This window comes from Pollachius pollachius, assembly GCF_949987615.1.
Source record: "Pollachius pollachius genome assembly, chromosome: 19".
Classification (NCBI taxonomy): domain Eukaryota; kingdom Metazoa; phylum Chordata; class Actinopteri; order Gadiformes; family Gadidae; genus Pollachius; species Pollachius pollachius.
The window spans coordinates 15,562,720-15,590,709 of record NC_136952.1 but is presented as its reverse complement, the minus strand read 5'-3'; the positions used below and the strand labels follow the sequence as shown (position 1 = coordinate 15,590,709).

At 44.7% G+C, this 27,990-nt stretch overlaps 1 protein-coding gene across 2 annotated transcripts; it reads right to left on the bottom strand.

Moving 5' to 3' along the window:
* Positions 1-121: 121 nt before the first annotated feature.
* Positions 122-27,990, bottom strand: gpam (glycerol-3-phosphate acyltransferase, mitochondrial). 2 transcript variants are annotated; one of them, XM_079756414.1, is made up of 21 exons: positions 27,862-27,990; positions 22,532-22,653; positions 21,818-21,937; positions 21,144-21,217; positions 20,398-20,511; positions 20,065-20,217; positions 19,025-19,124; positions 18,419-18,555; positions 17,173-17,272; positions 11,670-11,882; positions 11,083-11,196; positions 10,717-10,802; positions 10,163-10,275; positions 7,823-7,893; positions 6,525-6,792; positions 5,758-5,930; positions 5,052-5,129; positions 4,279-4,416; positions 3,827-4,016; positions 3,280-3,338; positions 122-3,095 (listed from the first exon to the last, which is right to left on the bottom strand). In XM_079756414.1, the coding sequence occupies exons 2-21, from the start codon at positions 22,613-22,615 to the stop codon at positions 2,979-2,981; spliced, it is 2,502 nt and encodes an 833-aa protein (XP_079612540.1). In that variant the 5' UTR covers positions 22,616-22,653; positions 27,862-27,990; the 3' UTR covers positions 122-2,978. The 2 variants fall into 2 exon arrangements, with proteins under 2 accessions (XP_079612540.1, XP_079612541.1); XM_079756415.1 differs by lacking the exon at positions 27,862-27,990 and adding an exon at positions 23,205-23,318.

The window sequence follows — 27,990 nt, the reverse complement described above, 5'->3', positions numbered from 1 at the left end:
ATATGAGATGAGATACTAGCACCCCTTACCCCCATAAGAAAGTGACACAGCACAGGCAGTTTGGTTAATCGATCATTAATTTAATCAAAAACAAATCCTACTGATGTCAACAGTGCTTGGACATTGATTTTGTTTCAACAAACAAACAACAAAAAAAGGACCTATTCAGCCAGTTGGCTGGTGATTCCTCTAACGGTAAACTCAAGTGCAATTGTTCCTATTTTTTGTTACTATTATTGACATTTCTTTTATTCCCGGCTGGCCGGGTGTTAACATGCACACAACGGAAACAGCAAACCGCGAAGAGAGAGAAAGAGAGAGAGAGAGAAAGAGAAAGAAAGAGAGCGAGAGCGAGAGCGAGAGAGAGAGCGAGAGAGAGAGAGCGAGAAGGCATCCTGTATCTGATACACACATCAGTACTTTCAGCTACCGAGGAGACGTTTTTGCATCATTTTTCAGTATGCTAGCAATGGGGAAGCTCTTTCTTTCACTTCAAGAGGTCGTTAGACTGCGACACGTTTGTGCGTACAACATGTAACACGATCGTCACGGCGACCGGCGGTTCGAAATCCCCCCGGACGAAACTTACATTCAAGAGGTGAAGGGGGGGGGAGACTTTACCGAACACACACGCACACACACACACACACACACACACACACACACACACACACACACACACACACACACACACACACGATAAAGACATTTCTCGGGTTGGGCACAGAGTTTGTTTTGGAAGTACTGAGGCGCCCAGAGGATTCTTCAAGTACAGTACCGAGTACATACAGTGTACAGCAAGTACAGTGAAGTACATGTGATAGTACATACAGTACGGTAAAGTAAAGTTCAAAACAGAGTTGTTGTGTGTGTTGGCTTCCCATCAGGGTTCTGTTGAAGCTGCTGCAGTAGTATTGCTATAATAGTCGTTTTTCCTGTGTGAGACATTGAAATGATGGTGTTCATATGGTAGGCCTACACATTGGTAGTAGTTGAACCTCAACACACACACAGATTGGGTACATATCTAGTTGCCCTCAACAAAGACCACATGACACATCCTTCTTGTGGATTGTAGCATTTGATTGTTGAATGCCGTGGACAAATGACTCTACATTTGTTTGAAGGTATTCCATAACATGGGTCATGGCAACCAACTCAAAAATATATTTTGTAGTCACATTTTTATTTTTAAGGGTTTGACTTGGATCACTGACCATTCAACATCCACAGAGACTTCACTTCTAGTCACAAAACCAACCAAAGGGGGCTCCATTTTGACAGTCATTTTACGTTCATAATTTACGTTCATGTATACACTGTTTCATATAATGCCCCAAACATCCCCCTTCCAAAGTCTTCCCAACTTGGCCTATACACACACAGAAACACACACACACACACATCTTCATGCTTCTTCAGATCATCTACACTTCATGTTAAAAGATTAACTGTAACTTTTGTTCGATCCGCTTGACTGCGCGAGCAATTATTTTTATGTTTTCGGTTGAAAGAAATGAATGGACACAGACAAAAATGATTTTGACAATCCCATTTGAAAACCATTCTCACCAATACACCAATATTTAGGTTAAATAATGTCAATGACACAACAATGCAAAGTGTTTTTCCTCATCTTGAACCAGAAGTGGTTGAGCTAACACTAACTAGCACATAGCTAGGGTTGGCCGACAGGGGAACTAGTGGATATGTACATCTCAATGTTAGCATCTCATTAGCCTGGTCCAAATAATACCCAAGAGTGACAGCAAGAACTATTCGGCCTACTTCATCAGTGGTACTGGAATATGTATCCAAATATCTGGAGAAAATATCTAAAATAGAAGGCTGCCAATCCTAGATTTAAGCATCTTTAAATCTAGACATTTTTCTGTGCTTAATCAATTTAACCTTTGTCGTTTTAGAAATAGGTTACATATTTTAGATTAAGCTATATCTCCTTTTGAATCATCTTATCTGAGAGAGAAAAATAAATCATTGCACTTGGCTACTAGAGTTTTAGGCTCAAACTATGCTGGTATTTCATCCAGTACATCTAGCTAGTTTTAAGCGGGGAGGCTATATAATCTAAGGGTTTTCTATAGTTACTAGATGTATGAAACAACAAAAGTTGTAACTATGTATCTATACTGATGATTAAATGGTGTATACATCAAATGTTTTTTCACCATGACATCTCTAATTTCATGCGTGTAACTTAGCAAGGTTGTAACGTCAAATGGCTTTCAGAGTCTGCTCTTCAACACTGATGCGTTACGCATTATACACATTTGTACATTTTGTCTTTTGAGGGAAGTTATATCGTATATTTTTTTCCCGGATTCAGCTGTTAACTTGCATGAGTTTACAATTCGACATAAAAACGCTTTCCGGTCGACGGCCATTCCTGATGCACAATTGGATGGTTTGACTTTCGACGTTTGCATGAAATGAAGCATGCTTTGCATGGAGTTTGCTGTCAATACCACAATAATTATTTAAAGAGTTGGAAAGGGTAAATATCATCATTTCAAAAGTTTCCTTAAAGATTCATTCCACCTTTGAACCCATTTCTTCCAGGGGTTTAGGATCTACACGGGACAGAGGGCAGTACCTCTGGGCGTCCACTGGGGGTGTTCATACGTTAAACTAGCTGCTAAAAGCTAGCTGCTAAGAGCTAGTGGATAAGAGCTAGCGGCTAGCTGCTAGCAGCCGAGTGCTAGTTTACCTCTACGGCTAAGACGAGACTTGTGCCCTTGAGCAAACAGTGACAGAAGGCTGGCCTCGCGACTCCTCGAGCTAACGGCTATCGGTTAGCGACTAGTGTATGAAGGCACTTCCTGGTAAAGCTTTCCACAGAGTATAGCACCTGGGAGAAATAAGAAGTAGCCAGTAGAAGCCCTTGTTTCCACGGGGGGTTGGGGTCCTGGTAGTGGTGGTGGGTGGTGAGAGGGAGGTGTTGGAGGACCTGGGTGGGGTCACTGCAGGATGAAGGCCAGGATGTAGTGCAGGAGTTTACTGCGGTGGACCTGAGGTAGGAAGGTGGTGCTAAGCTCCAGGGTCGTCACCCTGTTCTCCCGCCTCTCCTTCAGGACCTGGAGAGCCAATCACATCGTAGGAACGGGTAAACATGTCAGTGTCATTGTTGCTTGTCTAAAAATGTAGACAGTATGATTATGAAATAGTTTCCCAGATGTTAACCAGTTGTCAACTCAACACAACTGATGACATATTAATCAATTATTATTAAAATGATTAGCTATTTATGTTTGCTCTCACCCCAAGCTCTTTGAACGTCTTCACTGTGTTTTTGACCAGGTAGTGCGTTGCACTTTCACCTAGAGGAAAACAGATGCATGATGGGTCAACTGGGAACCTTCACCAAACTGCAGTTCACATGACTGAATCACAACATAAATAGTCTACAAACAATGTGCATAAAGAAATCAGGAGACAATCAAACAACAAAGTAAAAAAGGAATCAAACCTAATGAAGTATATACCATAGTGTTAACCTCTTATTATAATGGCCACAATTACATACATTATGTACTTTTTCTTTCTCAAATATATCTATATTTTTTTCTGTACATCTGCAAACAGTATATATTTTTTGCATGTCTTCTGAATGTGCGTTATCGTTTTTATCCCATTTTACTTACTATATTTGATTTAATTATTACATTTTCCCTTGAATATTACTGACATTCTGTGATACCCAAATCCTAGTCCGGGATAAATAAAGTTTATCTGTATCTTGGAACCAATCCGAGGGCTGTGTCTCGTCGTGCCTGGGCCCCCTTTGAACCAATCAGAGAGAGCTTACCGTAGGCAGCCACGCCCCTCTCAGTGCGGGTCAGCAGGTATCTGAAGAGCTGCTGGGTGTACTCCCTCTCGTCAACCGGCTGCTTCAGGCTGTGGACCAGGATGGCCGCTCCGCTGTACGCCTCCAGCACCGGACTGAGGAGACGCTGCAGGAACACAAAGAACTCCTGGGGCTCGGCGGAGGTGCTCACCTGCAGGGGAGACGAAAGGGACAGGGGGCGGAGGAGGGGGAGAGAGAGAGAGAGAGAGAGAGAGAGAGAGCAAAAGAAGGCAGGAAAAAGAGAGCAAAAGAGCGAGAACGAGAGAGAGAGAGAGTACAAGAAACAAAACAAACAAAAGTTCAAGTCAGTAACATGGGAAAAGCAACATGGACTGCATATTTCCGTCTCTTTTGTAACCCGTGCCACTCAAAGCCTTTTACATGAGCGTCTGAAGGCCAAAGGGGGTACAGACCTTGAGGTAGCGGTCCCTCTGCTCCTCCCCGAAGTCGCTGTCCTCGTCCTCCTCGTCGCTCCTCCAGGACAGGGGCTCAGGGAACTTCTTGGGCCACGGCTCCTCGGTGGGGCTGGGGCTCAACTCCTCCTGGTCCTCCTGGTGTGAACACACACACACACACAGGAGACACACACACACAGGAGACACACACACACACACACAGGACACACACACACACACAGGAGACACACACACACACACACAAACAGGAAACACACACACAAACAGGAAACACACACACACACACACACAAACAGGAAACACACACACACGCTCGTGAAAACGGTGTCACTGCAAGAGCAGAAGGTAATCCCAGCTAGGATAAAATATATGTTATCTTATTTTGACTATTTAGTGGATTGAAACCAGCACCTTTTTTATATAGGGGGTCCAAGGACCTAGCAACCACCTAGCTCCCAATATAAACACCACTAAGTATTTGCCTAGCGTACCAGTACAGGCTACATTTTGTTAGTCTCTTACTTATTAACACGCTTTATGTGTGGGTAAAACACGTTGGGTGACCTGTCTGTTTCTGACACACGGGGGCGGTATAGAGCAGCAACGCTTTCCCCACTTTTGAATTGTCGCCCCACCTGTGGATGCCCAGTTGGCCCAGAACTTCACACATATATTCTGCGATGTAAAATAAATTAGAAATATATAATGTTTATTGTGTGTCGGTCCCGCGACCAGCGTGAGATGGAAGACCCCCAAGGTAGTGGACTGACCTCTGCCACGTAGAGGACCCCGTACTGGATCAACCGTGCCACGGCATCGTGGAACACCTGGTACACCGTCTGACAGGGCTGAGGGAGACGGGACAAGAGGGAGATATCAGGACCTGCCCCGAGGCGTCCCGCTGGACAAGCTCACTGGGGGGGTGTTGAAATACAAACCAGGGTTTTTTCTTTCAAATACCATTTGTTTAGAACTACTTTACTGTATAAACTATGTATTCTTATGAACATATAAATCATCGACTGCAGTCATATAGAGCTTTTCTTACCAGTGGCCACTTTGAGCACTTGACAATATTGCCTAACTCCTGGCAGGGTGAGGCGACATGCTCAGGGACACCTCGACACTCAGCTAGGAGGAGCCGGGGATCGAACTAGCAACCTTCTGGTAACAAGTCAAACCGCTGTACCTCGTGAGCCACAAGCCGCCCCTATATATACTATATATATACACTATTGTAAATGTAAATATATATTTACAATAATAAATAGTAGTATAATGTCTTTTCTTATTTTTCCACTATTGTGATTTACTTCATCAATCCATTATCGAACAGAGAAATACTTTATTACTTTTTTAATATTTTTGCTAATTGTATTTTCCTCAGGACGATGATTAAATGTTTTTATGAACCTGTATTTCGTCATCGTTACACATCAATCACTGTGGGGGGGGATGGCCGAGGGCGGGACTTACCGGCGCCACCGCCACCTCATTGGTCAGGAAGTGGGCGAGTCCTGCGGCCTTGCGGATCAGCCTCTCCTGGCTCAGCAGGGTGCAGCTGGCGGTCACTCCGCCCCCTACGGCAGCACTCTGGGAGGACTGGCTCTCGGCCGCCAGCTCCCGCTGCAGTGCCAGCACGCTGCAGGCTGGGGGGGGGGGGGGGGGGATGTAAAGGTCAGTTACAGCAGGCGTGACTGTGACTCTATCAAGGGTGTCAGTTGTAGGGGGTACGGGCAAAAACGATTTGATAGCCACTAGCGAGGCAGACTATCTATGCAGATGGAAGAGTGCCATCACAGCCCTAGCATGGCACGTGAAGCATCTCACACTGACCGTCCCACACTAAACGCAGCACACTTAAGGCCTATTTACGGTTCCACGTCGATGCAACGCAATGACCACGCAGACGCTTCGACGCAGTCGTGAACGTGTATTGGTTCTGCGTCGGGTTTAAGTGAGCGAACCAATCACAGGCCTTGCTGCTGCGTCGCCTCGACGCAAGGTTACAACTTTTCGGACGCAAGGAGGGTCCGAAAGGACGTAACGGGGTCGGTAAACCCCCTTGCGTTGCGTCGACGCGGAACCATAACAAAGCCTTTAGCGTCGCACTTGGCGTCGCACACGTGCTGCTGCACATGTGCATTGCATTGCAGACTCACCATGGCACACCTAGCATCGCAGCAACACACTCCGCACTGCACACTCGGCAACACACACTGAGCACCACAGCCCCTCCCTACCGATGACGGCGTCGGAGATGAAGACGTGGAAGAGGCCGTTGCTGTAGAAGTTGAGCTCGAACAGCGCCGGCACCGTGTTGCTCGGGGCGACGGTGAACTCGCCGTTGCGGTTGGAGCTGCTGGTGACGTTGACGCAGTTGCCCAGGAGGTGGAGCGCGTGCATCACCACGTCCTCCGAGTTCCCGGAGAAGCCCAGGTCGAAGTCCCGCGAGAGGATCTCCTCCTTCATGTTGAAGAAGTCCTCCACCAGCTTGGACAGCACCACCCCCTGGGGAGCAGACAGCCGTCACAACCTGCTCTCACTGCTGCAGTGTCTCCATAGATGGGATATAGGAGAGTGGCTCATGAGCGAAAAACAGCATAGCGTTGTACACTGTTTTCTTAACACAACATACTGATGCCACAAACGTCACTTCCCTCTATTGCTTTCCTGTGTGAAACTATGCTCATTATTAGGATAAAACAAATGGTAAATGGGCCGCATTTATACCACTCTTTTCTAACCAGTGGCCACTCAAAGCACTTTACAATATTGCCTCACATTCACCCGTTCATGCACACATTCACACACCGACGGCGGAGTCAGCCATGCGAGGTGACAGCCAGCTCGTCAGGAGCAGTCAGGGTGAGGTGCCTTGCTCAGGGACATCTCGACACTCAAAGGAGGAGCCGGGGATTGAACTAGCAACCTTCCGGTTACCAGCCAACCCGCTCTACCTCCTGAGCTACATGCCGCCCAACTAATAAACATTTATAAGTGGAACCAAGGATTAAATGTTGTTGTAATAATGGCTAATTACACTCCTTGGTCAGAAGATGGCAGCAGTTCACCCCTAAATCAAAGATCAGCCAGGGAGAGGGGTGATATGTGATATGAATGGGGGAGAGGATCACCTTGGTCTGTATAACAGACAAGGGATGTCAACAGCAAAAAGGAGAGAGAGAGAGAGAGAGAGAGAGAGAGAGAGAGAGAGAGAGAGAGAGAGAGAGAGAGAGAGAGAGAGAGAGAGAGAGAGAGAGAGAGAGAGAGAGAGAGAGAGAGAGAGAGAGAGAGAGAGAGGAGGTATAATAGACCCAGGGAAACAAGAGGTCACAGAGTCAGAGAGGTCTGGTTTCGTGGAAGCGATGGGGGGGCGGAGGGTCAGGCGAGGTTAGATGAGCCAGTCTATGTCAACGAAGGCGGGGGGGGGGGGGGGGGCGGATTATATATTCTGTAGACAACTACGCTGGTGCTTGTAGTGAAGTCAAGTCGACCTCACTCGTCTGTGGCGAGAGAGAAGGGGCGGCTGGAGTCTTACCTGTCTGTGGCGATAGAGCAGCAGACAGGCTACGATGTGGGTCGACATCACGGCTGAGGACTTATTCGCCGCTGTGGGGAGAAGAGATGAAAGGAGAGAGCGAGAGAGAGAGAGAGAGGACACTGAGTGACTTCACACAGATTACCGAGGGCCCCGGAGGGACACTTTAGAGACACATGGGCCCCCCCAGGGTGACAGTACGACAACACTGTATACTAGCCTGAGCGCTAATGGCACAGCATCACACCGTGCTAGCAGGGGTAGCACATCACTGCTAGCGGAGGTGGAGGAAATGTAGCAGACATTTGGATTGACTTCCAAAGAAACTGTATCTGTATTTGTATTTGAGTGTGTGTATGTGTGTGTACATATTGTATGTATGTGTGTGTGTGTGTGTGTGTATCTGTGTGTGTATTGGTGTGTGTGTGCACGTGTGTGCATGTATCTGTGTATCAGTACGTGTATATATTGTGTGTGTGTGTGTGTCTTTGTGTATCAGTGTGTGCATATATTGTGTCTGTATTTATTTCTTTTGTGTGTGTGTATCTGTGTGTGCCTGTATTTATTTATTTTGTGTGTGTTTGTCTCTGTTTGCGTGTGTCTGAGCATCACGGCCGCGGCGGCGGGGTTACCAGCGTTCATCTTGAACACGGCGGAGCAGGTGGAGGAGTGTAAAACATTTACAAGCAGCACCACTGATACTGCAGCTCCAGCCCTGCCTCCCTCCTCCTCCCTCCCCCCCCAGCCTACCCTCCCCCATCCCGGCTTCCCATTGGCTGAGAATAAACATGCCATCTGGCTGCCGGCCTGTTGATTGGCTGAGACAGGGCTTGTGGAGGAGAATGCAGCTGAATGAGCCGGGGAGAACCGGTTCTCGTGCCGTGTACCCCAGGATGTAAAACCCGGAGCAGGGGAGGTCAGGGAGGCGGACCGGAGCTGTTCCTCACAGCAGAGGATGCTTGGGAGTTCAGTATCTAACTCAAGTACCTCCATGTACCACACTATCTCAGGCAGACACACAATTTAGCATCACAACTACCGCACAGTTTAACGTATGACGTTTTTTCAACTGCCATATTAGAAAGTACCGTGACTTGATGTCGACTGCTGCCTCGATTATTGATACAAACGTTTACATTTCGTCTTACTGTCTATTGTAAATGTATATATTCTGATGAGAGTGAACCCCCAGATTTAGACTGTGGAGCGTTACAGGGGCAGTCATCTCAGGGAGAGGTTTCCTCAGTGCAGAGCTACGGTACAGAGCTCTCCGTCGCTACAGGGGTGGTTTATTAAGGGCCATCCACCGCCTCCTGCTGATAGGCGGGAGAGGAGAGCCTGACACAGCAAGGAGAGGGGAGGCTGGGGGGTCCTGCCTACACAACACTTCCACGAGAGGGAGGGAAGGGGAGGGAGGGAGGGAAGGGAGGGGAGGGAGGGAGGGAGGGGAGGGAGGGAGCGAGGGGAGGGAGGGAGGGAGGGAGGGAGCGAGGGGAGGGAGGGAGGGAGGGAGGGAGGGAGGGGAGGGAGGGGAGGGAGAGAGGGGAGGGAGGGAGCGAGGGAGGGAGGGAGGGAGGGAGGGAGCGAGGGGAGGGAGGGAGGGAGGGAGGGAAGGGAGGGAGCGAGGGGAGGGAGGGAGGGAGGGAGGGAGGGAGGGAGGGAGGAGGTGTATTTGGGATGCTGGAACGCAGCAGTCCACAGCAGTGGGGGAAGACGTTTAGCGGCTGATGAGAAGGCAACCTTTAACGTGGATTTAATCAGATTCAACTACAGGTTTAATCTGATTCAACTACCGATTTTATCTGACCATATACCAGGTTTAATCTGACTAAAACTACAGTTTTATTCTGACTGGTCATATGAAATTATTAGTTTAACTCCAGATTTAATCAAACTAAAATACAAGTTTGGCTGAATAAAAAAGGGGTTTAATCTGATTTTACTACTGATTTTATCTGAACATATTCCAGGTTTAAGCTGACCAAAACGACAGATTGATTTTGACTGTTCAAATTATATCATTAGTTTTAAAATCCAGGTCTAATCCGACTAAAATAAAGGTTTTATCTGAATAAACTACAGGTTTAATGGCATCCAAATACATCTATTCACTGTGAAAGATTTAACCATCAAAACTAATATTTCCTCCTGGTAAAAATTCTGCATTTCCCATTCCCCAAGTACAATTTATTTTATTTCACTACACGACGAGATTTAATCTAACAAAATGACATCAAATGACATCCTTCCCAGTGACACAAATGCAAACTAACCCAGCTCCATGTATTCCCAGCAGAAGGAGGAGAGATGAGTGGATAAGAGTCTGAGAGGATTCCTTACTGAAGAGGACATGCTTGGCCAGGTTGGAGATGACGTTTCGTCTGGAGATCTCGTCAGGTAGGTCTCCGTTAGGCTCCTCCCCCTGGGGGTTCTGGAACGGCGCCGCGTCGGGCCTGGAGAGGAGAGCACATGGAGACGGATTGGTATCAGAACAAAATGGATTCTGCTTTTCTCCCTTCCACACACAGTTTGATTTTTCGTCCTCCAAATAACTGTTCTTGTGCACCACACATTTTGTTTCGTCAGCTGCATCTAAACAAATTGAACCATGTTTGTTTGGAGAGGAAGGGACTCTTATTGTGAAGGCACAGCTGTCGTACAGTAACTGTCGCTTGTTTTTGGGAATCGCCTCCATGGTGACACTGAGCAAAAGCAGGGGGTTCATGTGACCAGGACTTGTTGATGTTTCAGCTGGGATGCATGCAGAGAAAGAGTCTGTGTGCGTAGGTGTAACTTTTATTTTTTAGAACGGGGAACACACAGTTGTAACAATGGTGTGTGAGTAAGTAAGCGTATATGTGTATGTGTGTTTGTGCACATGTGTGTACACCTACTGGGCAGAGATGATGATGGGTACCAGGGTGTGTTCAAGGGAGGGAGGAGGTGGGACGTTTCGGGTTCGCTGGCTGTCAAGATACTCCTACAGTTCAAAAAAAACATAATTAACATAAGAATCATGAAGAAGAAATCTTAGCACGATGCTAAACACATTGACTTTATAGCATAAGGTTAATAGCTTAACGCCGATATCCCGATGATGATAGCAAGAGGCTGAAGCACGATGTTGAAAGCACCGTGCTTATAATGTGACGTTTATAGTTACTGTACATGCTTATACTGCTAGCTTCACCAAGCGCTGCTTTGTATAGGAGGTCTAATGTCTGGATGCTACTGTGGGTGTTGTCTGGAGGAGGGCTGACCTTCAGGGAGAAGGGCTGGGTGAAGTCCACTCGAACGCAGCCGTAGTTCTTCCTTAGCATGCGGAACACGCCGCACGCCACGCCCCACAAACTCTCATTCTTCTTGGGCTTCCCCTGTCATCAAGGAGAGAGGAAGTCACACACTTATTCTCCAAGCTGTTCAACGCTTTACCCTGTGTAGTCGTATTGAACTAATAATGGTTGAATTATATTTGAAGTGGATCTAAGGGAATGTAACGTTATTTTGCTAGAAACCAAGAATGTGAGCCAAAACGAAGCAGAACCCAACCGTGAACGAAAACTATCGATCCCATCCAACGTTATCGCAACCTTAAAGAATACCTAACTCTTAAAGCTGCGTATCTTTCCTTACAAGGAAACAGATTTAAGTACGTCGATGACGTGGACTGAGGCCAAAGAAACCCAATACGGTGCTTTGATCGCGTCACAAACAGACATCATGGTCTGTACGAACCCTACCACAGAAAACCACCTCACCCAATCACCCACGTTCATCAAGACCACCCTCAGCCCCCCTAATCTAACCAGCCCCCCAGTGTGGCCCATGTCCTCGGGGGGGGCCCTACCAGCTGCTCGCTGTTGTAGTTGCCCTCCAGGATGCGGTCGTAGGAGATGCCCACGGGCACCACCAGCACGTCGGGGATGGCGCCGGTGGTGAGCGTGTCCACCACGATGGACAGCATGCCGGCGTGGGCCGGAGAGGGCTTGCCGCTCCGCGACCGCGTGCCCTCCAGGTACACCTCCAGGAACTGCTGCTGCCGGAGCAGCTCTTCAGTGTACTGGTGGGGGGGGAGAGGAACAAGACGAGATTAATAGAGGTTTTCTTCATACATTTTAATTGTTTTCAGTTGTGTTTTGGACATTGATTTTATTTAAGACAGTGGAAATATACAAAAAAATATACAAATCGAATAAAAGATGCGTGTATCTAATGTTGCCACTGGATTACAAAACAGTACACACACACACACACACACATACACACACACACACACGTTTATTTCAGAGGTCTTCTAAGCCCACAGCTGTCCGCCCTGAAATAGACCTATAGCTGGTATTCACAGAGAGCTAGAGGGCTATTCCCATTCTGCACTCGTTCTCAAAGGCTACCCATTTCGGTGGGCCAACACAGACTTTTTAATTGAATTCACTTGAATTGAATTAAACCAAACCGCGCACAAAACCTTCCTTGAACACCCTCAAGGCTGAACTGTATTTTTCAAAATGTTTTCTAATGCAATGTAGTGCCCTCCACATCCAATTTCATGTATTTTGATGTGACTACAAACATTTCAAGATATTGCAGGAGACATGTTCACCATGATGAGGAACAGGGGGAAAATTTGGAAAAATGTGCATTCCAAGCTAGCGGAGCTCTGGTGCTACCGGTCCGTAACCACTTTGTGAAAACAATGCAGTTTAAGTGGCTGGTCGAAGTGCATCATATATTGTGTAGGGTGAGGTGAATGGAGTTTGTCAACATATCAGTACAATCTCTTATCTATGGCTAACAGCAGCAAAGTCCTCCACTGTCCCCACCAAATGAAATATGATACAAACAAGTCTAAACTTTTTCCTTTGCAGCTCTTCAAAAAGATTTTCAAATGTTTTGCGCTGGGGAAGCCAAGCGGTTAACGACGGCAAAGAAGTAACGGTTTGGTTCTAATCAGCGATTGATGAGGCTCAATGGCTAACAGCCAGCCCCCTTGTCCTGGGGACGCCCTCTTTAGCTCCGGAGCACAAAATGCTCCATATCGTAGCAAGACTTAAGAGGATTCAAATAAATCTCCTGGAAACAAAGCCTGTTCTGATACGTTTATACTCAGTTCCACATAACCACTTCCCTGTTCAGGCAGTAAAGCTGACTAATCTTTGCAGTCCTGTATTGAACTTTGCTTGGTTAAAACCATTCAAAGTTTATAATAACTCCTACCAATATCTCACACTACCAATATCTTACTCCTACCAATATATAACCAATATCTAACTCTTACCAATACCTACTCCTACCAATATATAACCAATATCTCGCACTACCAATATATAACTGATATCTAACCCTAACTGTATGAAACCAATATCTCATTCTTACCAATACCTTACTCTTATCTATATATAACCAATATCTCACTATTACTAATACCTTACTCTTACCACTATATAACCAATATTTCACCATTACCAATCTCACCATGATCGGGGTTAGGGTTATCCACCATCAACATCTACATCTACTCCTGGCCCTATCTCATCATATCTTAATTCCTTTCATGTCACTTAGCCCTAGGTTCAGCCTTCCAATCCTTACAGACTGAAAAGAGGGGCCCTATGAATGTAAAATAGAGTAGCGCTGGTTACATAACAAAGTTATTATAGAGGACCAGCAGCAGCTGTCCAAGGTGCCTGGACAGCAGAGCTTAGTGTCAATCCCCGGGCTTTAAGGACTTTGAGTCCTAAAGTAGCCTCGTTTCACCGAGAACACGCAGAAGGAGCCAGCGCTGAGGACGGCTGGTTCAGCCCAGGACAACACTAACTGAAACCATGGAGATTAGGAGAAACCATGGAGATCAGGAGAAACCATGAGATCAGGAGAAACCATGAAGATCAGTAGAAACCATGGAGATCAGGAGAAACCGTGGAGATCAGGAGATAGCATGGAGATCATGAGAAACCATGGAGATCAGTAGAAACCACGGTGATCAGGAGAAACTATGGCGATCGATAGGAACCATGGTGATCGGTAGAAACCATGACGATCGGTAGAAACCAAGGCGATTGATAAAAACCATTGAGATCAGTAGAAACTATGACAGTTGGTAGAAACCATGGAGATCAGTAGAAACCATTTTTTAACAGTAAATATATTTCTCTTATTATGACCCAGGAAAAACTACTGAAACGATATATATATATATACACCCTGTATATATATATATATATATATATAGACTTTATCTTATCGTGCATGACTAGTCAAAGTCAAACCACAATTCAAACTTTAAGCCTTAAACTATTAGAAAATAAAAATGCAAGACCATTCAGTGAAAATTACTAAATTAAAAGGGCTGCAGTCACCGTGTAAATTTCGAATGGGGAACTCCAGCCTTTTGGCCAACGCGTTAATCAATAAGCAACATACAAATGAGGCTGAGAAAAATCTAACCATATTGATCATTATCACATTAATATCATATTAATAAATTAATCACTAATGAAGCAATTAAGAGACTGCTAGGTTTTCCAAACTCCACCTGACTAACGGAAAGGAAAAAATCTTTACAATACTATACATACAGATATAATAAATGTCATCTGTGGGGATAAATGTTGAGAGAATACATTAGGTTACTGGCCGAGCTTTTCAAAGTCACCAGCCCCATCGTTGTGACGACTGGCCCAGGAATATCACCATTTACTCTGAAGTTGACATATATAATAAAAATAATAAAGTACCTGCGGAACGCTAGTAAAGAAATGAAGCGGCCTGTAACACTGTATCAACACAATAGATACATATATACGTGGCATGACGCCTGCAGGGATTCCGTGGTTACAGGGGACGTCAGGCAACACAGAGGTCCACTCACTCAGCTGTCTTCTGCATCCTCCCACACAACTAGGGGTGCACTGTTGGTGTGTGTGAAGTGGTTGTGGAAGAATGTGGGAATAATCATGAATAAATTATTTACAGAAATGATATTACTGTATAAGCATGAGCAGATTGCACATTATAGGTAGTATACTATAATGATTAGTATAATGTAATCACTTTAACACTGACCAAAGGGCAGGTTGTAGACTGTGTAGTGGAAACACTGTGAGAATCTTTCTATACCATTTGAAGGATTATATATGCTTTATGAATGAGCGTGGAAAAACAGTCTTTGTTGAATCTCCTTTTTTGAAGGGACTCTTACTTCTTGAAATGATCCTATGATTTTCTGTGCCATCGGTGTGTACTAATATTCCTCAAGCAGAAGCCTTCCGTTAAGGTCGAGACAACCTAATGGTTGGAAAATGTTGTAGAAGGAGTGGAAAAAGGTGTCCGCCAAGGTGAAAGATAAGGGAGGCGAGGTCGGAGGATGAGGGAAACTGTAAAAGGGTTATCCAACAATACGAGGGAAACCATGTCGTGCTCGGAGACCGTGAACATACGGAGAACAACAGTAGTTGGTTGATGTTGAAGCCATGGGGGGAGTTGTTTGTCTACAACCGTGGCTTGGAGCTTATGGGAGGAATCACAGAGCGACTCAATAAGAACGGTGCGCTGAAGCTGGAAGAGCAGGTGTTCAAATTTATTCTGCAGTTTCCTGATGTCCTTTTCTTGGTAGCCAAGTGTTTTGCTTTACACAACATGGTCTCCAACCTGTCCCTTGGACAGTGGTAAAAATGAAGACATTTTATTACACTAATCATTATGGTACACTAACTATAATATACAACCTGATCATACTATGTAATATAGTTATACAATAATTTATATAAATGTTTTAATCATGATGATTCGTTAATATAATAGTTAGAATTATGTTATTGTTATAATTCCCCAGGGATCAATAAAGTTTATTTTAACTAACAAGTCATTTGAGCCTTAGAATGTATGCTAACTTTACAACATCGGATCTGGTTTTCAAGTTACGACTCCAAATTTGGGCTTATATCGTTAAAGTAAACGTCGCCGCATGTGGATTTTCTGTAGAAATTGTGTGTGGCTGCATGTGCTAACTTGTTGTATGCGCAATGTTCCGGTACCTTGCTAGCATGCGAATGTTAGCAAGGCGAATGAGCAAGCACGCAGTTTCAAGTCCCTGGGCCGCTTTAAAGCAGACTTGTTAATGAATGAATGACGCCGCTGAACGTGTTATAGCATCTCCTAGTCGCCAAAACAGTACTTAAATTTTTCAACGCCTGCTTACGCACGGTCTCTTTATGTGTAACAACTCTGTGTTGTTCACCTTCGGAATGGTTGAGGTCAGGGTTTTTTCCCCAGTGACTTCCATTATAAAAATAGCTTGGCGAGCACCTGCAACAGTGGTCATTTGAAATTGACTCTGTGACATCATTGTTTTAGTAATCAACACAACTTTCTACATTGCCGAAGGGGGATGTCCTTGATGGGCCCACCAAGTTTTAGATCCCTGGGCTACTCCGAAGCGGACTTGTGATTGATTGCATAATGGCGGCAAATTGGCCCACTGTTAATTAGTCCTCGACACAACAGGGGGAAGCATATCACCAGAAGGAAGTGGTGGCTACACAAGGAAACAAGGAAATGCGCCAAATAAATACTGCCTTATCAGAGCTCTGTTAGCTAGCACACCAAGAAGGTATGATATTAATATGATAAGATTAGTATGCCTCCGGGCAGCGCTAATTCTACAACATCTCATGTTGTACTGAGGGCAGAATGGAGAAACATTGCAGTGACGCAATCTCTTCTTGAGGTACAAAGTGGTATAACCAGAGCTAATACAGACCTCTGTGACATTATGTCAAAACTGTTATTTCTGTTGTGTGTTCACCTTCTGTTGTGTGTTATTTCTGTTGTGTGTTCAAGTGTTGTTCACCTTTTAAATGATTTAAACTACTAATCTTAAAAGGGGCAGCTCATTTGCTTTGGTTACGATTTAATACGAAGCATTTCAACTAACTTCTGGCTTATCATTTTCTGTATATTTTTCTATTCAATCGATTGGGATTTTAGTATCAATTAAATACCAACTAACACATATTTAAATGATATTGTCCTCAAATACACAGTGCTGGCCGGCCTGTACATCTCTCTCTGTTTACATGAACTTCCTGATGACACTCTCAAACCCCACCCACTTTCGACATCTACACAGTCTATTAAGTCAGTCGGCAGAGCCCACACAACATATTTTCTTCCCCGTAGAATACCAAAAACACTGAATACATGGGATACACATTGTCGTGTTCTCATATTTTCTTTAAAGCAGTGAGTTTCCCCCAACGTACACATATCAAAAGTCAATGAACATGTAGGATATCTAGACTATGCGTCTCACACACACACACACACACACACACACACACACAGGAACTTACTGCGTGTAACAGCGATCTGTACAGAACATCTTTCTTGCCGGTTCCGTTTTCTTCCATTTTGCGGCGTATGAAGAATCCTCCCAGTTTACGAATCAACGTGCTGGGAACAGAACACACAACAACCAACATGATTGGCCTTGTCTGACTCAAGTGGTAAAGCAGGGCATGTATACTGCCAGGGTTCAAATCCCCATCTGACTCAAGAGGTAGAGCCAGGCATTAACACTGCCAGGGTTAGGGGTTCCATTCCCCGTCTAGGTCAACTGGTAGAGCAGGGCATTCAAATTTTTAGAATACAGCTAATGGATAATCAGTTTTTTTTTAAATCTAGATCTTGTTGAAATGTTACACATTGCATTGATCTTAAAAAATCAGTTTTATCTGTTTAATATTTATTGATAATCATAACAAATCGTGTTCCTCATCCTTCTATTATATGGGGGGGGGGGGCTATTGGCTGCATGCTATTGGCTGCCTACTGCCCCACCCCTCCATATTGGCTCCCACACCTCTGAGCAATAGCCCCCCTGCATCAGCCCCTCCAGCTCACAGCACCCTGACCCAACCCCTTAGTCACCCAGTTTCCAGTGTCAAGTGTCTATTTTAACCTCTGCAGGAGGACAGGCTATGACCAACATCTTCAATGTTGGTCTCAGATCAAATGTTATTTATGACCCCATTGGAAACCAACCTGGCCCTGAATCTACGAATAGGATTTAAGATCAGGGGAAAAAGGATTTAGATTCTTTCCTAATCGCCCACTTACCGTTTGTGATAAGAACTGCTTCCCAGGAAATGCTAGCTGCATTTCATAAATGTGTCGTGATAAATCACAAAATGTGCATTGGTTAAACCTAAATTCGGGCGAACAATTCAGCACATTTCCAGGGACAAATTGTTTTTCCTCGGGTGTAAGCACATGCATTGTTGACACCATAGAAAGGCTATTCTCGGGATGTCCCAGAAGAGATGGGTTTCATTCTCCGTAACAGAATTTTATGAGGAAATGATCACTTTTAGCCCCGATGCCCAGTCTACAGTGGCGGCAGTTGATGACAACGTAGGCTCTGTTTATATAACTTCTACATATTAAACTGTCTCTCCTCCTTAGTTTATCAGTTTTTCCAGGACTTGAAATTATGGTGAGAAGTTTGCTGTTTGTGTGTTGGTCTTTCATCGGACAGCAGTTTCCCTAAACCTTTATTATCTGGATCTGATTGGCTGACAGCCTAGTGAGGACTCTCACCTGAAGATGGGGATGTTAAGGTTGTTGCCGGCGGCGATGTGCGGGGCTTTGATGTTGTGACAGAAGAGGATAAAGGTGATGAGGAGGTAGTCGATGTGGGACTTATGGACCGGGAGGAAGACCAGGGGTACATTTTGCTGTAAAGAAAAAAAACATACACACACAAAGAAGTTCAAAGATGCCCGCATCTTCAACAAGAAAAGATAAATGCTTTAAAGAGCAACGGCACAGGCCCCCCCCTCACAACCCTTTTGATATACACACTTAACACACTGACTCGTCACTTTATCAAAGTCCAAGTCCATCAGACCCTTTCTACAGGCACGTTTTAATATGTACTTCCTCAAAATCAAAATACCCAGCTGTAAAGAACCGAAAAAGTGATGCGTCTGTTAAAGATCCTCAAAGGGACACTTCCCAAGTGCGTAAGCAGTACTGTGTATTGTGACTTATCCCACAGCCTCTGTATGTCAATCTGTGTGTGTGTGTGTGTGTGTGTGTGTGTGTGTGTGTGTGTGTGTGTGTGTGTGTGTGTGTGTGTGTGTGTGTGTGTGTGTGTGTGTGTGTGTGTGTGTGTGTGTGTGTGTGTGTGTGTTCACTACTAACCTCAGTAGCTGCCTTCTTGACCATCTCCAGCTGGCCCTTGTGAATCTGTATGCTCCAAAAGAATCCATTAAACAGTTTCAGCAGAACCCAGCCGGTCAGCCTACATAGAGAGACAGTGACAGTCAGACACAGAGAGAGCGAGAGAGAGAGAGAGAGAGAGAGAGAGAGAGAGACAGAGAGAGAGAGAGAGAGAGAGAGAGAGGATGGAAGGAGAACAGAGAATGAAGAAAAGAGAAAAATTAGTACTGGTAAAATAACAATGGTGTATGTGTATTTCTGATTTAACTGTTCATCGGGGACATCACATCAGTATACATCAGTATCTCTGAAAATCAATTCAAACAAGTTATGATTGTGAAAAATATCTCCAGCCACAGGCAGAAAGCGGTGCACTGGATACGACAATATGGCTATCCATATGCGACCAACATGTGGAAAGTCTTTTCTATGCCACGCAGCATAACATGTTGCTCTACTTGTTGCTTGTACACAGTGGCTTTGAGAAGTTGAGAGTTGCAGTATTTAGTCAGTCAACCCCTACCTGCTCCTTCATGCTTTCTTCACTCCAATTTAAAATGCATCTCGATTCTAAAACCCACCCGTTTACCCGAGAGGCCCAACGTGCTCGAAGCCGTCTCAGCCTCTTAACATGGAGGGGCGGATTACGAGAGATCCATGCTGGATGTGTTCTCACACATACAGGTTTCAGGTCTGTTCCACATCCATGGTTTTAAACTATCTCCGCGAATGGGTGGTGACGTTAAGACCGTGTGCTACCAGTTCACATTGTTTGGATAATGGCAAATCTCATTTTTACTAAAAGAAATGCAAGGTCTATGACTCGTAGAATCGCAAGAAAGTAGACACAACAAGGCAATTATTAAAATACATTTGCATACACATTACGTACACCCTTTTGTTTAAAACTGGATGACGACTTGTGCCGTCTGAGGTAAGCACCTGGCTTGGAAATACGACTTGCGCACCACCCCAGGTAATACGTACTCTGCTCTGAGCAGTAGACTCTCTGCTGTCCTTACCTGATAATGGTTGGGGAGACGTTGGCCACCATCTCCTGGAGGATCCCCCTGGCCTTCCGTCTCACTTGCCCCTCAGCCTTCTGCTGCAGGGCGGGCTGGCTCTCTAATCCAGCGCCAGGCTCCGTGGCCACCTCAAGGATGGCCTGCTCCACCCTGGGTCAGGCAGAGCATATCACCCAGTAAGAAAAATGTGCTTGGATTCAAATGAGCCACCGCTCAACCTTGATTATTACATTTCAGTTTTTATTTTAATTTGAAAGGAGCTATCATGCTTAAAGGCAAGTGGATGAGGCTATGGTGGTTTAATGTAAAAGGCGGTTGTCATGGCGGTACCTGCTGTTGTTGAGGACATTATCAACCACGTTCCTGGCGAACATGTCCTTGTTGACATCTCTCTCACAAACAAACAACACATAGCTCAGACTACGAGCTAGCCAGCCCCGATACCTGTCAATACACAAAGATACACACACAAGAATTCAGTTGTCTAACACTGATATTCGTCTAGTAAAGGTCACAACCGGCGTCTTGAACCGGTCTCTTGCTGCTGAACATTTACATATTTAGCTTCGCTGAATATAGAAGGCTGAAAAGGTCATGAGAAGAATCATTTTGGATTGGGAAACCAAACAAAGTCTATGTGGATAGAAAAACGTGGCCGGTCTTGATAAAGATAACAGAATAGCCAATAATCAATATCTTGGCAATATCGTCGAATATCATTGATCAGACATGGATCATAGGGAGTCACAGAGTTGGTGAGGCAGGTGTTTGTTGAAAAACAAACCCCAACAGTTCATTACTCAATGTTTTCAACGCCTTCCACCGGCTAACACGGAGATAAAGCCCTGCACTGGTCAGCATAGGTATGTGCTACACATGTCTACATGTGTTCACCCACAGACACACCAACACCAGCAGTCTGCTGCGTTGGCTCCTTCACTGCACACATGTAATGAACTGGATGACCCAATAATAATATAATAATATGATAAGATGATAATGGGTCAACCGTGCTTCACCTGAAGAGTGATTCCAGGGTTCATTCAGCCTTTAATGTCAGTTATACAGCAGTGTACCTGGTGTGTGTTTCATTGATGTAGATGACATTTCGTAGGCCCAGGGATGGAATACTGGGGTTAAAAAGTCTCTCCTGAAACAGACAAATAAATACCATGAATAAATGTGTGTTTCTAGTCAAAACACTCTTTTTGGCAACTAACAGCGTGGAAATTTGAGGCAAAACATGTCATTGTTAACACCCATTGGGAAGAAAATTGAATTACGCAGAAGAAAGGGAAAAGTTTATAAGGTTTGCTAAATTATTTAAAACCTCTTTCCCACAAGCCCAACAGTAGGCTCAAAGTGGTGAATCAGCAAACTAGTACATTAATCTCCAGCTGCGCATTGGGGTTTAAAAAAAACCCATTTTAGTTGTCCTTTGCTGTCAGCATAGCAAGAGTAAGAGAATGCTAGTGTTAGAGAAGTTAACAGTGCTTATGTTAATGATTGGTGCCATCGGCGCAAACAGGGCAGGGATGGGCTTGAACTCAAAGTATATGTTAACACCACAAAGCATTGCTTTGTGGCTCTTATTTGTTATCAGTGCTAATGTAGACTAGCGATGCTTATGTAGATTGACAGTGATCACGTTGAGTAGCTGGACCTTTTGATAGTGAAGCTTGTGTTGGATAGCATTTTCAGTATTGTTAGCCCGTCAAGTGTTGCGATGCTAGTGCGGGCGCAGGTATACCTGGCTCTGTGGGGTACACGAGTGGCAGCAGAGGCCAACGAAGGGCCTCTTCCGGTTCAGAAGGCCCTCCTTCCAGGTGGTGCTAACACACCGTAGCACAGACGGGCTACAGCTCCGGTCCTGGAACAGAAGGTCACATCCATCACTCTTAGGACCCACCGGCGCCCCTGACCCCTCCCAATATAGAGCGCTGAATCGACAGCTTTGGCATCGCCCCGATAAAAAAGATGGATACAATTCCAGGTTTAAAAAGTGGAAGTCATGCTATTGTAGTCTCTCCATAACTGAGCAAGGCAACTGACCATTACTCTTTAGCTGTACCTCTTAATGGTAAAGGTTATGTCTTTAATCTGGATGATAGAAATATGTCTACATGTGTATGTTATTGCTGTGGACAGATATTTTAAATAAGCATCCCTATATCCACAAATTAATATAATTGTAAAAAACTTTAAAAAATTACCAAACTGTGAAATATATCCTATATATACTAGCGTTTTCAAACATTGTTATTCAGAATTGTATTCTCCATCCACACTAAAGGTTTTTCAGAACCCTCCATTTTCATGCTAATTCCCCCCCGAGCTTCACTACAGCGTTGGGATCCACTTTGGGATTCACTTTGAGGATGCATTTCCCAATGTCTCATTGCCTGCCTGAGACAGAGCCAGCTCCAGCAGGCACTTGAGAGGGGAGATGTTTGAGAGGTCTTACCGAGTCTTCGTTTGAGTGTTTCCAGCGGTTTCCGCCCTGCTCTCCATTGTTGACCTGGAGCAACAGACCGTCAGAGAGCTCCATCTCTGCTGCCTCTAGATGATGAACCTACAGCTGGAAAGCTGTCAACAACAGGCAAAACGTTCAGATTGGTTTCTACTACAAAAGGAGCTTTTCTGAACTGTCCAATGGTGAGAGAGGAACTCCAGAGATGAGAAAACATTCAGGCCCTCAGGGGGAATGTCCCATTTGAATTCACCCCATGAATTTACAAATCATACTTTTTTTAAAATCATAGATGGAGATAACGGGTGTGAGAGCAGAAAGTATGACAGTAGACGCAAGCCATGTTAACATAAATAGCAAAACCTTTTTCAGATACTTTAGCCTCAATACATACTTAATCCATAGAATAAACATTATTTTAAACCTAAAAAAACTACTTTTCCAAGAACACTCACTTTAAGATAACGAAAAATGTGTTAAATAAAGTACAGTCTACATTTTGCAAATTAAATGTTACGGCAACAGAATCATGAAAAAACAACAACACAGGATTTACAAGTGAGCAAGCTCCAACATCTGCCTCCTAGAGAACAACACGCATTTTGCCTCCGGCTAAAAGCAGTGCGTGTATCCACCATTAACTAAACAAACACCAACTTCTTCCTACTCAAGAGTCGTTGCGTCTGCGTCAAAGATCATTCCAGCAGAAGAAAGCGTCCTGTGCCTTGGACGACCATCACTCAGGTACTGGTGGAGAATGAACTAGTCAAGGCGTCCAACATCGTCCTTCTAGTCAGACCAGATCACCCACGACCCGACCCTCCATTCAGCCTGCATTCTTTACATGCTTCCACACACAGTTAAGACCAGACCGGGCCTGTTCTGCACAGAAGTCATTAAAACTGCTTACGGTCATGAACTTGGTTTAAAAACAGGCAACAGACTGAGCATCGCTCCTCTCTCTCATTCTCTGTTCAAGTCAAAAGCCCTGATTAGCATATGGAACACACTAACATTGTTAAAGTTTAGAATAAATAAAGAATGGTTAAGGCTAGTAGTAAGTCTTATGTAAATACTTAATTTGGGGACGTGTCTTGAGGGTTATTTGTTCCGCTTCTACAGCGGATCTATTGTAATTTGTTCATCTTTGTGGCGTGGAGTGAATCTAGATTGACTTGATATCAATGAGGGACTTTAAAATGGTGTAATATAAGAAGAAATCCTGATAATTCCATCCATCTTTCTATCCTTCCAAGACCAGATCACAAACACCTGCTGCAAGGTAAACTCAGCCAAGAAGAAAAGAATGAAACGACCATAAGCCAACAGAAGCCTTATTTTTTTTACTCCTCTTCTTTGTTGGGGAAACATCCTATCTGTTACTTTGGGGAGAGCTGATTGGTCGACAGAAGGGCGCAAGGACTTACACAGGGTGTCAGGTTGTGGTGTTGCTCCATAGTTCACAAACACGTGAGACAACCCTGCTGTCCAAGCAAGCCAGCACACAGCTGGCTCCAGATGCCCTCTACTCTACACTCTGGAAGAGGGCTGGAACTTCCTGTTTTCTACAAAGTAAAAGTCCTCCTGGGGAAATAAAGTTTTGCTGATTATCACCAATTAATTTATTATCAGTGTCATCAGCTGATTCAAAGACCTGGCCTAAAGTTTTAAAAGCAACTTCTTCCATAGAAGAAGAACCCTATATTACTTATTGAATGTCTTCTTGCTCGACTAACCAACCCGTCAACTTGAAAATAATCATTGTGTGTCGGACTAAAACAAACAGACAAACAGTACCTTGGCAATAAAGATATGGAGGGATCCACATCTTCATGTCAATACCATCGAGTGTGCAGCATGACATGACCTAAAGTGAACCCCTAAACTCTTGGTTTGTCAGTGGGTTGTGTTTTTTCATGTGGGTAGTTTCCATTTGTCCCTTCTTCATGCACCTCAACCGTGTCCAATTCCTGTAGGTCCTCCTGTCCAATGTGCAACGGAGTGAATCGGAATCTGAGGGGACTGCCACCTCTGGGACCAACCCTAACATGAACCCAATCCCTACTTCACATGCAACCCCTCACTTTTACCCCACTTAGACAGCCAGCGAATCACAGGGGAAAGATAGAAAGAAGGTTCCTTGCTCAATAGGCTTGACCCATGTGCAGGATGATCAGATAAGGCTTTCAGAGCCTCTATAGACTAACACGACAGAACCCTAGACTAACCCCTGAAGTAAACCAAAAACTAACACCCTATAACCCTTATATCTAATGTAACCATAACTGTCTCTAACTTAATACTAACACTTAACCATAACCTACCACTTAGACTCAACCGTCCCTAGTCTAAAACCTCAAATGTATCATAACCTACTATCTATTAAACTTAACCACCATCTATAACCTTTCACCTAAACTCAACAATAATCTTAAACCTAAACATCACCATCTATAACCAATCATATCATAACCATAGCTTGACACCTAAATGTAACCCTCTCCAACTCGAATCATAAACTTAACCATTTCCAAACGCATCAAGAAAATTCTTAGTGCACGTTTATCCCCAGCAGTTTTTCCCCCCGAGCCTCCCAGCTTTGCAGTAGCACTCTGACCTCAGGAGAACCCACCGACCTTATGCAGAGTAGAGATGTGTGCTCCGTCCTCACAACCAAAAGGGCTCTGGTCAGGAGATTCTGTGGCGTCCGTCCAGCTCTATGGACCTAGGCTTAGAGCCCCCACAAGGAGCCAGGAGGCAAGCCAAGAGTACCCTCCCACTCTGGGGCCGGACCCCAACCCTCCCCATTCTGACAGGCTATATGTTGGAAATTAATTACTATTTGGTGACAAGGGTTCAGGTTTTTATCCAGAGGATTTTCCAGTGAATTCAGATTCCTACATCTCATAAAGGTGCAGGCATAGGGCCGGTTAGGGCCGGTCAGGCGGAGTTATGGTGTCTTGCTCAAGAATGCCTGGCCCTTCAGATAGACTGCGGGACATTGACGATGAGGGTTAAACACCATAGCCATCACATTATTCTTTCTGTCCATTAGCAATGAATTGATCATACCCCAGCTTGAAGCTGATCCAATCTGATAACAAACCAGCTAGTAGCTTGGTCGAGCTCATCCATATTAATCTTAAAAGGAGCATGTTTGTGTTCATAAGGAAATTACTACAGCTACATCGTTTACAGCACAGATCAGCCAACACCTCCCACTAGTGGAATTTCACGTTGTTCAGAAGGCGGATGTTGCCGTGGTAATGGGGTTGATCCTACGCTGACATCAGGAGACCAAGAGGGACCATAGACACGTGTCTCTACTCTCTTACCCCCACACTGCAACAATAACACAATCCCAAAGGTGGAACAAACACTCTGCCTGACTAGAACAATAAAAAAACAACCTTCAGATAAATGCTAATTGAACAGCTGACGACACAATGCTCCCCGAAGACGTAGAAACACACTATTAGAGCCGTAGTGGAATCTACAGGGAAATATGATAGAGGGTCTATAGATGTAGACTTATAGAAATAGCAACATTGCAAAAATTCTATACTTATTTCTATACTTACTTACTAAATGGATTACATGCAGCAGTTTTCTGTATAAAGATTTACAAACACATGCAACATTTTCCAACGGATGCATGATGAATGATTAAGAGTAAAACATCACTGACATTTAGCTGTATAGTACTTTAATTTGCTGTCATGTTGTTGCCATTTGACCCATTGGCGTAAGAAACAAATAAGAAAATCTGAACGAGGAGTACGAATACGAGGAGACAGATAACATAAGCCAAGCTCATTCCCAGACAGGGAGCAATGGGTACAAACATGTTATTAACAGAAAGCGCACGGCAAACAGTGCTTTAGACTGGAAAAAATAGGTCAAACACACACACACACACTTTATGAATGAACGCTTTCCTACCAAAGCTTGCGCGTGTACGTGCGTGTGACACGCACAGCACTTGACTAAACCGACCCAACTTCCGTGGAAAGAGCAAGTCTAAAGGATGCTCATTGTGGCTTTGTGTCGTCGGCACCATCGTGCCAGGAACACATCCACCGGTGACGGCGGGGTCATTGACCGAGAGTAGCCCGGATTCAGTACGTGGCGCGGCAGATTGAATGTCGGCGGCGACTCGGTAAACGCATAATGGCTGAACCTAGAAAAGGATGGAGCGATCAACATCCATCCATCCATACCAGCTGCCCATATGGTGGGGATTTTCTCTAGGGCAAGTCCATAATCTAACGCTCTCGATGTGTCATCTGTAGCGTACCGTTAATCCGCCTCACAACATATAGGGGGAAGAGTTATCGCATTTGACCCGATTACCCGTTCAATCACAATCGGGGCGGCATGTGGCTCAGGAGGTAGAGCGGGTTGGTTGGTAACCGGAAGATTGCTAGTTCGATCCCCGGCTCCTCCTCCGAGTGTCGCGATGTCGCTGAGCAAGGCACCTCACTGTGCTCATGCATGGGTGAATGTGAGGCAATATTGTAAAGCTCTTTGAGTGGTTAGAAAAGCGCTGCATAAATACAGCCCGTTTACCGTTTCAAAGCATCCATTGCATATAAACGGGTCAAGCGGGAGGAGCCGCCGCCTGCGACAGACGGGGGGCGACGCAGACAACAATAGTAGCGAGGGTAGGACCTGATACAGCTCCCGCCCCCGTTAAGACGCGCACATATGGGACAGGCCTATTTGCAGAATATCCCTTCAACTACCGTCCTGCAATTTTAAAAGAACCTCACTTTCAATTTCAGACGCTCTTGATTCTTATTAATCCATCCTTAAACCTTAAAGCAACCATGGTTCTACATGTATAAGGTTTACAATTATTACTTTGCATTGACATTTTGTGCATAGGAATTATTGTGTGTGTGTATATGGCATCTATTTTCTGCCGTGTTCTCTTATATTGTGATACAAATGAATAAAGTACATCGCAGCTTTCTCCTATTTTAGGCTTCATGACAAGGGTGTCATACATATAAGTATAACGTTAGTAGGCTGCTGTTAAGCTCCACGGAGCGGGTACAATAAAGAATTGAGTCCTTAATATAAAACATAACTACTAATCCCTGGAAGCATCCCGAGTGCCAGTCATCAGTGATACGAGATTTTTTTGTTTTCTGAAAAAGATGTGGCTTTTTAAGATTTTCGACCATTTAACCTTAAGTCATTGGGAGTAATTGCAAGCATAACAGTTCCCCATATGTGTCTTCAAAAAGAGGCAGCGTTAGCGCTAGGTTAGCAGGTCGGCTAACCCCGCTCACCAAAGCAAGCGGTCCTATCCATCCTACCTTGAATGAAATGTCACTCGGATTCATATTTGTAGGAATACACCGGGTAAAGGAAATACACCGTGGCGTCTTGCAGCGTCTTCTGATCGCCCTTGAAACCGCACGGCGTGGCTAAGCTCAGCTAGCTGC